General features: G+C 40.5%; 1 protein-coding gene across 1 annotated transcript in view; it reads left to right on the forward strand.

The window, feature by feature from the left end:
* Positions 1 to 13145, forward strand: part of DOCK2 (dedicator of cytokinesis 2) — a 736392-nt gene that overhangs the window by 592998 nt on the left and 130249 nt on the right. Inside the window, exon 30 of the mRNA XM_006884420.1 lies at positions 6934 to 7012. Coding sequence (XP_006884482.1) covers positions 6934 to 7012 — 79 coding nt within the window. The remainder of the gene's footprint in view (positions 1 to 6933; positions 7013 to 13145) is intronic.

A 13145-nucleotide genomic window follows, 5' to 3' on the forward strand; every position in this document is an offset into this window, starting at 1 on the left:
GGAGGGGAAGGCCCTCTATGAGGTGGGTTGATTCAGTGATTGGGGTAATTTGGATGGGTGTATTGGAGATGGTGCGATTGGCACAGGACAGAGCAGAGTACACAGGGTTGCTATGAATCGCAAGCGACTCGATGGCACACGACAACAACCAGAGTTCCCTACTGCCCTGTTGTTCTTATCTATCACTGAGTCTGAAGCAACCCATAGCTGACCTTCCAGAAGGTTTTCAGAGACAATAAATTGCACTGAAAGAGACTGACCATCCTTCTCCTATGGAACAACTGGTAGATTTGAATTACAGAGCTTTGTGCTGGCAGCAAGATTTCTTACCATTAGGCCACCAGAGCTCTCGTCAGTCACAGTGGACATTCCTCATGCATCCTGAAGGCTCCCTATCTCTTCCTTTCCCTGGCTGCAAGAAAGCACGAGGCTTATCTGGAAGGCATGCCAGAAGTATTGGAGATTCATTGCCTAGAGGAGAAACTTTATACCAGTGAAAAACTGAAGCAAGTAGATAAACAGTCCTGATTCTTCAGGAAGAGATGCCTCAGAGGGGCAAGTACTTTTCTCTATAGTCTTTCAGAGGTTCTCAAGCAGACTCAAGCCATAGTAACTTGTGCTTTTAATGAGTCTCAGCCTGGTTCAGGTTGGCCAATGAAAAATTCCCTAGACACCCCCACCTTCATACTCAAATAGTTATTGCTTATCAGAAATGAGGGAGATCTGGTGGCCTAGAAGCAAGACGCTGTGCTATAATCTCGAAGGCACATGGTTCAAGACCACCAGGTACTCCATGGGAGAAGGAGGGGCAATCTCTTCCCATGTGATTAACTGCCTCTGAAAATCCGAGGGTCAGCTATTGGTCGGTTCCTACTCTATGGTACACAACAACAACAGCAATCAGAAATGATGAACAACAGAACAGATAATACCGACATCTAACCATTAAGGTTAACAAGCCCAAACATGCAATGAAGACTTGGCTACAGTTGGACAAGTGTCTATTAAGAAGATAATGGGAAATCAAAGGCAGAAATGATGGTGGCTTGGGTCAGGATAGTGGACATGACTGTCATATGTCTATTTCTTGAGTCATGAAAAGTTATCAAATTCTAGACATACATCTTTAAAAGAACTAACAGGATTTTGCTGAGACACCAGATATTGGATGCACAAGAAAGAGAAAATTCAAGGATGAGACCAAGGTTTTCTCTTATTTTATTGATTTGTTTTACCCTAAGACATTGGATGAAAGGGAGCTTGGATTGTCTTTCACTGAAATGGGAAAACAACAGAAAAAACTACTCATGGGAGGGTTTTAAAAAACCTAGTTTCTGTCAAGTCAATTCGTGCTCATATCTGCTCTGTATACATCAGAGTTGAGCTGCCCTCCATCAGACTTTCAATGGCTAGTATTTCATGCATAGATTTCCAGGCCTTTCTTCCAAAGGTTCTCTGGGTGAACTTGGACCTCCTGCCTTTAGACTAATACCTAAATTTTAACCATTTATGTAATTTCAGTGCTTAATCAACTTATATATGAGTCACAGCTGACTTTCCAAAGGGTTTCAGAATCTGTAACCTAACAGAAGGTGATTGTTCATCTTTCTGCCATGGAGCTGCTGGTGGATTCAGATTGCCAGAAGGAAACCACCTTTGAATAAGCAGCACACTTCTCTACGGACCAGACCATCACAGCTCCTTTTGTTGGGGATTTTTTGAGTAGGGTCTGACATATTGAGCATGCTTAGACTATCGCTTGGACTAGCAGACATGGCAATTGAGACTGAGCTCTTAGAAATGGAAATACAGAGAAGAAGGAACAGCTGTAAGCAGACAATAGTGATTGGAACATGGAATGTGAGAAGCATGAATGTGGGAAAATTGGACATTGTTAAGAAAGAAATGGAATGCATAAATATTGACATATTAGGTATTGGCGAAATGAGATGGCTTGGCATGGGACATTTTGAATTAGATGATGATGTGGTTTACTCTGCTGGGGATGAAAAGGTGAGAAAAAATGGTGTTGGTTTCATAATTTAAAAAGTCATGTCTAGATTCATCCTGAAATACAATGTGGTGAGCAACAGGATAATAATATCCATATGCATACAAGGAAGTCCAGGGAATACCACTATCACTCAAATATACGCACCAACAACTAGAGCCAAAGAGGAGGAAATAGAAGATTTCTACCAACTTTTGCAGTCAGAAATTGATCAATCAATCAATGCAATCAAGATGCATTGATAATAATGGGCAACTGGAGCAAAAACGTTGGGAACAGGGAAGAAGGATCAGTAGCTGGAAATCATAGGCTCAGTGAAAGAAATGAGGCTGGAGATAGAATGATAGAGTTCTGCACATTCAATGATCTATTCATTGCAAATACTTTTTATAAGAAACATAAACTCGGGCTATACACATGAATTTCACTAGGAATCAAATTGATTACATTTGTGGAAAGACTTGGTGGAGAAGCTCAATATTAGCAGTGAAAACCAGGCCGGGTGCTGATTGTGGGGCAGACCACCAACTACTCACATGCAAGTTCAAGCTGAAGTTGAGGAAACTTAAATCAAGTCCATGGGAACCAAAATTTTTTGGTTTTTGGAACCAAAATTTGACCTTAAGTCTGTCCCACTTGAATTTCAAAATCATCTCAGGAACAGGTTTGAGGCCTTGAGCACGAATGAGCTCTGGGAGGATATCAAGAAAATCGGCCAGGAAGAATGCAAAGGATCATTACAAAGGCTGAAAAAGAAGAAAAGACCAAGATTGATGTCAGATGAGACTCTGAGTATTGCATTAGAACGCTAAGGAGTCAAAACCAATGGAAGAAACCAAGAAATCAAAGAGATGAACAGAAAATTTCAAAAAGCAGCCCAGGACGACAAAGCAAGATACTATAATGAAATGGAGAGCTGGAATCAGAAGATCAAAAAGATCTAACTCGCTTAGCATTTCTTAAGCTGAAGGAGTTGAAAAACAATTTCAAGCCACGGGGTGGCAATACTTAAGGATAGTTTGGGTAGAATATTAAATGATCCAGAAAGTATCAAGAGAAGATGGAAGGAGTACACAAAGTCACTGTATCAGAAGGAATTGGCTGACACAGAAGAATTTAATGAAATAACATATGAGCAAGAGCCTATGGTGATGAAGGAGGAAGTTCAAGTTGCTCTGAAGGAATTGGCAAAAAACAAGTCTCCAGGACTTGACAGCTTACTAATTGACATATTTCAACAGACACTGCCCTGGATGTGCTCACTAAGTTGTACCAAAAAATCTGGAGGACAGCCAGCTGGCCAGCTAACTGGAAAAGATCTATATTTGTTCCCATTCCAAAGAAAGGTGACCCAACAGAGTGTGGAAATTATTGAACAGTATCATTAATATCACATGCAAGCAAGATTCTGCTGAAAATTATCCAAAAACATATGGAACAATATGTCAACAAAGAACTGCCAGATGTGCAGGCTGGATTTAGAAGAGGTAGTGCTACTAGGGATATTATAGCTAATGTTATATGAATCTTAGCAGAAAGCAGAGAATACCAGAAGAATGTCTATCTGTGCTTCATTGACTATGCAAAGGCGTTTGACTGTGTGGATCACAACAAGCTGTGGCTGGCTATGAGAAGAATGGGAATCCCAGAACACATGATTGTGCTAATGTGAAACCTATACTTGGATCAAGAGGCAGTTGTCAGAACAGAGCAAAGAGACACTACATGGTTCAAAATCAAGAAGGGGGTCAGTCAGCAATGTATTCTCTCTCCATACCTTTTCAATCTGTATGCAGAACAGATCATCTGAGATGCTGGGCTGTACGAGGAGGAATGTGACATCAGGATTGGTGGAAGAGTCATGAACAACCTGTGTTATGCAGATGACACAACCCTGCTAGCTGAAACTGAGGAGGACCTGAAGCACTTGCTGCAGAAGGTCAAGGACTGCAGCCTCCTATATGCATTGAAGCTCAACAACAAGAAAACAAAGATTCTCACCACTGGGCCAATTGGCAGCATCAGTATGGATGGTGAAAAGATTGAGATAGTTAACAGTTTTAGTTTGCTTGGCTCCACAGTCAACACTTTTGGTAACAGCAGCCAGGAAATCAGGAGACGAATTGCATTGGGAAAGTCAGCTGTGAAGGACCTCTCAAGAGTACTGAAGAGCAACGACGTCAGCCTGGAGACTAATGTGCATCTGATCCAGGCTATAGTCTTTGCAATTACGTGCTATGCATCAGAGAGTTGGACAGTGAATAGGGATGATCGAAAGAGAATTATTGCCTTTGAGTTGTGGTGCTGGAGAAGAGTGTTGAATATACCATGGACTGCTAGGAGAACAAACAGGTTTTTCCTGGAGAAGGTGAAGCCAGAATGCTCCTTGGAGTCAAGGATTCTGAAGCTTTGTCTGACATACTTTGGGTGTGTTGCAAGGAGGGACTGGTCCCTGGAGAGGGACATCATGTTTAGGAGAGTGGAGGGGCGGCGAAGGAGAGGAATACCTTCGATAAGATGGATCGATTCTGTGACTGGAGTGGTGGGAATAAGTGCGCTTGAGATGGGTAGGTTGGCACAGGATAGAACCATGTTTAGGGCTCTTGTACATGGGGCCACTATGAGTTGCAAGCGACTTGATGCACATAACAACAACAACTGGCATATTTCTGAGATGCTTATTAGTCTGACAAATAGAAACATGGAGAGCTGGACTACAAGTCTGGAATTCTGGGAGAATTCAAGGATCAAGCTACAATACTAGAATCACAGGGTGAGTGGATGAAGTCCTTTAGGGTGCCTCTAATCCCAGTGGTGAAGATGTGACTGAGTCTAGCAAATCAATCATCCTCGATCTTACTGAACACTAAAAGGGGATTTGCGATGAGCATCCTTTGAGGGACACAGTCCAGCAGATCTATCCTTAAAGAAGCTCACTATCCACAAAAGCAAATTTTCTATATGCAAGTAGTTAGAAGGTAAAATGAAGAAGTAAAAGTGACACAGGAGTTAACTTCAAGGATTGAGTGGTCACAGAAATCACTTAAGGCTAGGGAAAATTATTAAAGACTTCATAATGGATAACTCTGTTGACCTACATGAACTGTGAGTGATAGGAAGAATTTTGTTACTTGGAGATGAGAAGGAGCAGAACATTCTACACAAAGAAAGAGCATGGCATGTACTAAGTAAACGACTAGAAACTCAAGTTAATAGTGAGAAATAAGCCTGGAATGAAAGGTTGAGATTTGTTTCCTTTTTCTTGTTTTGCTAAAATAATACTACTGCAAGTGAGTAACTTTAAAGGCTAGAGATTTACTTTCTCATAGTTCTGGAAGCTAAGAGTACAAATGAAAGTCAAGGCCATGTTGCTTGCTTCCTTGGTGTAAGTCTGGGCATTCCTAGCTTTGCAGACAGTTCTCTTTTGGCATTGGTCTTCCTCTGTGTTTTCTTTCTCTGTGTCTAAACTGATGTCTATAAAACTCAGAAATTGATGTTTTTGTTAGATGTCATCGAGTCAACTACAACTCATAAGGCCCCTATGAGCAACAAATAAAAACTTTGCCCTACCCTGCACCGTTGTTAAGATTGCTGTCATTTTCAAGCCTGCTGTTGCAGTTGCTTGGTCAATCTATCTCCTTTAGGGTCTTGCTCTCTTTAATTTACCCTCTACTTTTCTAAGTACAGAAATGATTAGGTTTTAGAAATACCGTATCCTGGTATGGTGTCTTGAGCATAACAAAGAAAACCTTATTTCCAAAGGAGATTAAATTTATAGGAATAAGGATTAAGATTCCAACATATATGGTATGAAACACGGTTTGATGCATAGTAAGACCCAGTGATGGAGAATAATAACTGCCAAGTGAAAGAGTTTGGATTTACCATGTGAGCAGTAGGGAGCCATAAAAGTAGGTGGTCGACAAAAGCAGAACTGTCCCATAGGGCAAATGTGTTCTTGAGATTGAAGAGACAAGAAATAGGAGGATGCAAGATAATCAGTAGGGCTTAGCCTTGAGGAAGAAGGTGGATAGGGAGATGTTTAAGGAAAAACACAATTTGACAGCAGGTCCTAAAATGTTAAATGTGCATAGCATGTGGCCATACCAAGAAGAAAACCTGGGATAGGTACAAGGCAAATTTAAAAAAAAAATGATCTTTGGAGCATTGTTTACAACAGAAAAGCTGAGAACATAAGGATCCTCAATGAAAAACCAGCTAAATACACTGCAATCCAGTCACACAGTGGAATGCTCTTCCGTGATTAAAAAGGATGATATATATCTGTACTCAATGGCACGCAAAGAACTCCAGAATTTATTGTTGAATGAAAAGGCAGTCTACTTCAAAACAGCATTTATCCTATGATTTTATTCATCAAAATGATATACTTAAAATATCATCCATGTGTGTATGTGTGTGTGTATATATATATATATATACATACACATAAACATTTATATATACATACACACACACACACACACACACACACACACACATCTAGGGACACTTTTGAATTATGTTCATCAAATGTTGACAGCAATTTTCGCTAGATGCTATGGTCTGTTGTTGGTATGTTAGATGACATGGCCTGTTATTTGCCGGGGTATTTCTTTTTTTGGAAGATGGTAGTTTCTCTTGATATCTCCCTAGGTAGTGAGTATTTTTTTCCTTAAGCTTGTCAGATCTTAAAAACAAATGATAAAGATTTTCAAAAGGACACTGGCATTTCTTAAATTCTTGTAAGGCAAATATGGCCAAAGGCCTGGAGTGTAAACAGGTGCTAATCTGGGTCAGCTGACATTCTGAATCAACATTTGCTTTTTTAGTTTCTTCCGGAGGGAGGGTAGGGGGGAGTAAAAGACAGGATCCTGAACAAATGTACTAAGATGACCTGGTCATCTCTCTCCTTCTTTCAGGGTCTTCTTAAGGGCTATCAACAAATTTGCAGAGACTATGAACCAGAAGTTTCTGGAACACACTAACTTTGAGTTTCAGGTAAGTGTTGGGCACCAGAGCTGCAGTTGAGGTTTCTTGGACTCCATACTCCCTCAGACCCACCTTCGGGCTCATCCAAGGTGCATAGTGTCTCTGCATTTAGAGAGAAGAGTTCAGGCAGACGGGAAATAGTCAGGGCTTAGTACCAGGTCCTTGATTAAAAAGTTATTAAGCAAGCAGCAAAGGGGCCCTGGTGGCACAGTGGTTAAATGACCAGCTGATAATTGAAAGACTAATAATGGTTCCAAACCTGTAAACTGCCCATGGGCAAATGATGTATAATGTGCTTCCATGAAGATTAAAACCTAGGAAATAATTTGGGGCGATTCTGTCCTACAAGGTTGCTTTATGTCAGAATTAACTAGAAGACAATAGTTTGGAATTGTTCTGGTTTCCATTTAGAAACATTTTCAAGTGTTGACTGCTTAATGGATCTCCTGCTACAAAGGAAAAATCTATTCATTATCAGAGTGGGTGCCACCTTTTAAAGCTGTATTACATTTTCTTACTTTTATATTCTCTGGAGCCTAAATGCAAAAGCTGCTCTTTGTCTCTGAAAAGTGATTTATAATAAAATTTCCAAGAGCAGCTCTATAGTTTCCTGATTCCTCCAAAAGTCATTTATAGTGCTCAGTCTAGACTCAGGGCCCTGGTGAGCTCCAACCAGCCTGTTGCCATTAAATTCCATCCAACATTGCTATCCTACTTGTGTTAGAATAGAACTGTCTCCATAGAGTTTTTAATGGATAATTTTTTCAGAAATTAATTACCAGGGCTTTCTTCTGAGGGACATTCTTTTTTTTTTAATTAATTTTAATGAAAGTTCACAGATACTTAGGGCTTCCAGTCATTCATTGCTGCACCCTTCCCACTTCCCCCACCCCTCAAATTTACTCCCCTCCTGGAAAAGAAAAATAAAAACTCTTTCATTGTTATGCAATCCCTTCCCCCAAGTCTACTCCACTATGCAGCCTTCACTCTGGACTTCTATAATGACAAGAATACCCATTCATATGTCCCTTTTAAACAGTTCTCTCCCTCTCTGTTTCAATGGAATATAGATCATTCCTCCCCTCCTTTTCTGTCTTCCCTCAACCCTGATGTCAGTTCTGTTTTACATTAGTCCTATGCAGTATTTGTCCTTTTGTGACTGAGATATTTCACTCAGCATAATGTCCTCCAGGGTCATCCATTTTACATAATATTTCCTGAGTTCCTTGTTTTTCAATGCTGCATAGTATTCCATTGTGTGACAATACCAGACTTTCTCTATCTATTCATTTGTTGATGGGCACTTGGGTTGTTTCCAGCTCTTTGCTATTGTGAACAAAGCCACAATATACATGACATGGGTGTGCATATATCTACTTGGGTGGCGGTTATGGTTTCTTTAGGGTAAATTCTCAGTAGTGAAATTGCTGGGTAAAATGGTATTTCTATTTGCAACTTTTTGAGAAAGCACCATACCACCTTCCATAGTGGTTGCACCATTTTACACTACCACCAACAGTGAATAAGGGTTCCAGTTTCCCCACAACCTCTCCAGCATTTGATGTTTGCCATCCTGTTAAATTTTGCTGTTCTTACTGGGGTGAGATAATATCTCATAGTTGTTTTGACTGAGGGACATTTTTGAGTGGACTTGAATCACCTTTCAGTCAACAGCTAAGCAAGATAACCAATTGTTATCTCTGTGAGATTCTTTCAGTCATTGACAGCAAGACAGAACCAACTCGTAATTGAACCTCCAGTGGGTTTTCAAGGCTATAGACTTCTCTGGAAGAGATTGCCCTTCCTTTTTGGAGTTGAACTGCACGTTTAAGTTGGTAGTGCAACTCCCAATGTCCTATTGCTGTTAGGTGTCGTCAAATTGATCAGGACTCAAAGTGATCCCATATATCTGAAATTGTACTATCCTGCACTATCATCACCATCTCTCCCTCTCTTCCCCGCCCCCCTATCTCTTACATACTTGAGCCCATTTTTACTTTCACTGTGTCAATCCATCTTACTGAGGGTCTTCCTCTATTTCTTTGACCCTCCACCTTCCCAAGCATGATTTTTTTTATCAGGCCTTGGTCCGTTCTAACAACACGTCCAACGTGTGTGAGATGAAATTTCACCATCCGTGTTTCTAAGAATGACCCTGATTGCAGTTCCTCTAAGTCAGTTGTTTTTTTGGCAGTCCATGTGATATTCAGTATTCTTTTTCTTCTGTCATCCTTTTTAATTGTCCAACTTTCAGATCTAGGAAGCATTTGAAAGACCCTAAGAAGTGATTATTGCTGTTTCTTTGTTATGTGCCATTTAATTCTGTAAGACCCAAGTGGCCCTCTGAAAACCAGGTCTGAACCCTGTCCTACCCTGTACCATTTTTAACATCTCTGACATGCTTGAGGCTGTTGTTGTAGTCACTGTTGTAGTCATATTGTTCATGGTCTTCTTTTTTGCTGACCCTTGACCTTTCTAAGCATGATATCCCTTTCCCTCAAGGAATAGACTCTCCTAACAACATGCCCAAAGTGTGTGAGACAAAGATTCACCATCCTTGCCTTTAAGGAGCACTCTGGCTTCACTTCCTCCAAGACATGTCTAATTTCTTCTTTTGGCAATTCGTGGGGCTTTTGTACTCTCCTCAAGTTCCACAGCTCAAAGGCATATATTCTTTGTCTCCCATCCTTATTCACTGTTCAGCTCTCAGACTCATAAACATGACTTGAATCAGGTCACCTTAGTCTCCAAACTAACATCATTTCTTCTTAGTACTTCAGAGTATTGCTTTATAGTAGACTTTCCTAATGCAATCTTCTTTTGATTTTTTTTTTAATACTTGTACCAAGTGATTGTGGATCCAGGCAAGATGACATTGTTGAAAATTTCAGGTTTTTTTCTCTATCCATCATGGTATTGCCTATCGGCCTGGTGGGACTGTTGCTGTTGTTATGTGCTATAGAATTGCCTGTGACTCATAGCAACCCTATATACAACAAGACTTAAGCCTGCCCTGTCCTGAGCCATTCTCACTCACTCTGATACACCTACCCCCATTGCCCTAGTTACTGTATCAATCTACCTTATCCTGGGTCTTCCTCTCCTGTGCTGCCCCTCTACCCTTCTGAGCATGATGTCCTTCTCCAAGGACTGGTCCCTCCTGGATACATTTGAAAGACCCTATGGCTCTATTACCATTGTATTTGTTATTATGTGCCATTTAAATCAGTAAGACTTATGGTGACCCTATGAAAAACATGTCTGAACTCTGTCCTACCCTGTGCCATCCAAAGTATGTGAGATGAAGTTTCGAAATCCTAGCTTCCAAGGAAAAACTTGGTTTTATCCTCTCTAAGACATCTTGCCTCCCCTTTAGGTACCCTCATTCTCCCAGGATTCTATCGGCTTTGTTAACAACCAGCCAGCCTAGGGCAGACAGGACATTCAGGCTCAGATCTGTGTTAGGTAGGCCCGAGAGCCAAAGACCCTCAGGCCAAATAAACAACAATAGCATGCCAGATTTAAAGGTGGGACTATTTATGAGTCTTTTTTTTTAAATTTAGGAGTCTTAAAAGTATGCCCTAGGATACAAAGAGTGGCACATCTGCATGATGTCCAAGATGAAGAACAATAAACTTGCAATCTTGTAGCAAAGTCAAGATTGCTCTCTTTGACTGAAGTTGTGAATGAGAAGGTCCCTGAACGGTCTCTCCAGGGAAGTCACAACTCTCCATAGTCCCTTATAGTGAGAATTTCAAGACAAATAGTGAGCCCATTGAGCCAGGCCACCTGTTTTTCTAAAGTTCCCCTGGTCTATGCTTCCTACAGGCATTTCAAATCACATTTAGCCTGTGGTAATCTACACACTGCTTGAAATCCACTTACTGGCCCATATGCATGCTTTCTCCAGTAGCACATGAGCTTTGTGAGAGTTATAGGAACTCTGGGCTCTGTGCCTGCACACAGTAGTCTCTTTGGGGAGATACTGTCTGGGATGTGGCCTGAGATTCACCCTGCTAGTGATCACTAGCCTGCAAGCATCTGGTGACCAAAAATTATGAGCATTATCTTTGAATAAGATCCTTGCAAACTACAGAACATTCAAGTCATGTAACTGAACCATAATAATAACAATGAAATAAAAGAATAAGTGCCATTTACTGATGTCATCTATGTGCTAGATCTCAAGAGCAGCACTTTATGGGCATTATCTTTCTCAGCCAAGACATCCTGGCAGCACAGTAGATTGGGCTTTGGGCTGCTAACTGAGAGGTCGGCTCTTGGAATCCACCAGCTGCTTCTCAGGAGAAAGATGAGGCAGTCTGCTTTCCTAACAATCTATAGGCAATCTGTGAGGCAATTCCTTTCTATTCTAAAGGTATGTTTGTGTTGAAATGAACGTTTTGGCAGTGGGTTATCTTTCTAAGTTTTTTCAACTATCCTACAAGTCAGCTGCTATTACTATCACTATTACTTTTATTGTACTGGTAGTCATTGTTGTTATTGTGTACTTATGAGTTGGAACCAACTCATAGCTGACCCTCCATTGGGTTTTCAGAGGCAGTAAATCACAGGGGAGGAGATTGCTTATCCTTATCCCATGGAGCAGCTGGTGGATTTGAACCATGTAACTTTGGTATTGTAGTTCAGCTCCTTACCACTAAGCCATGAATCTTTGGGCAATATAAACAGTTGATGTACTTGAGTGCTAAGAGGTTGGAAGTTTAAATCCACCCAGAAGTATCTTGGAAGAAACACCTGGAGTTCTACTTCTGAAAAATCAGCCACTGAAAACCCTATAGAATATAGTTCTACTCTGACCTGTATAAAGTCACCATGAGTTGGAATGGACTCAATCACAGCTACTTTTTATTACTCTTAATTTATAATGACAAATACAATCTGGGTTCAGAAGAGGTCTTGGCACTGGGAATATTATTGTTGATGTCACATGGCTCTTGTCTGAAAGCAGAGAGTACTAGAAGAATGTTATTTATGTCTCCTTATCTATACAAAGGCATTTAACTGTGTGGATAACAACAAATTGTTGATGGAAATTCCAGAACACTTGTGTTCATGAGTAACCTATACCTAGACCAAGAGGCTGTTGTCTTAAAAGAGCAAAGAAACATGGTTCAAAATCAAGAAAGGAGTGTGCCAACAATCTATACTTTCTCCTTGCATTTTTCAATCTATGCTGAGCAGATCACTCAGGAAGAAGAATGTGGCATCAAAATTGGAAGAAGACCCAACAGCCTGCATTATGCAGATGACAAAACCTTGCTCACTGAAACTGAGGAGAACTTGAAGCATTTGCTACAGAAGATCAAAGACTACAACCTTCAATATCGATTGTATCTCAATATCAAGAAAACAAAGATTTTCACCACCAGGCCAATAGACAATTTCATGATACATGGAGAACAGATTAATGTTGTTAATGATTTCGTCTTGCTGGAATCCACAATCAACACTCTTAGCAACAGTTAGGAAATCAAGAGACAAGTTGCATTGGAAAAAATCTGCTGTCAAGAACCTCTCCAGAGCACTAAAGAACAATGATGTCATTCTAGAGATTAAGGTGCACCAGATCCAGGCCATGGTCTTCTAAATTGCTTGTTATGCATTTGAGGGCTGGACTAACAATAACAGAAGGATCTATGCCATTGAATTGTGGTGCTGGAGAAGAGTAGTGAACCATGGACTTAGAAGAGAACAAATAGGTCTATTGTGGAGAGGGTGAAACCACATTGTTCCTTGGATACAAGGATTTTGAAGCTCCATTTCACATGCTTTGGGAATGTTGTCAGGAGGGACCAGTCCTTGGAGAAAGACATTCTGCTTGGAAGAGTAAAGGGACAGTGTAGAAGAGGAAGATCCTGGAAGATCCTGGATGAGATGGATTATTACAGTGACTGTTGCAATGGGGTCAGATGTGTCAGAGATGGTGAGGTTGGCTCAGGATAGGGCAAAGATCAGAGCTATTGTTAGGCAACTCAATGACACATAACAACAATATATTTTGTTTTTAGAAAAAATAATATTTTTTTAGAAACCCTATGTGGTTACAGTCAGAGATAGATCGAACATGCAATCAAGATGCATTGATAATAATGGGTGACTGGAATGCAAAAGTTGGGAA

Source organism: Elephantulus edwardii, unplaced genomic scaffold (genome assembly GCF_000299155.1).
Source record: "Elephantulus edwardii isolate Elephantulus edwardi_28Jun2011 unplaced genomic scaffold, EleEdw1.0 scaffold00033, whole genome shotgun sequence".
NCBI classification, from domain to species: Eukaryota; Metazoa; Chordata; class Mammalia; order Macroscelidea; family Macroscelididae; genus Elephantulus; species Elephantulus edwardii.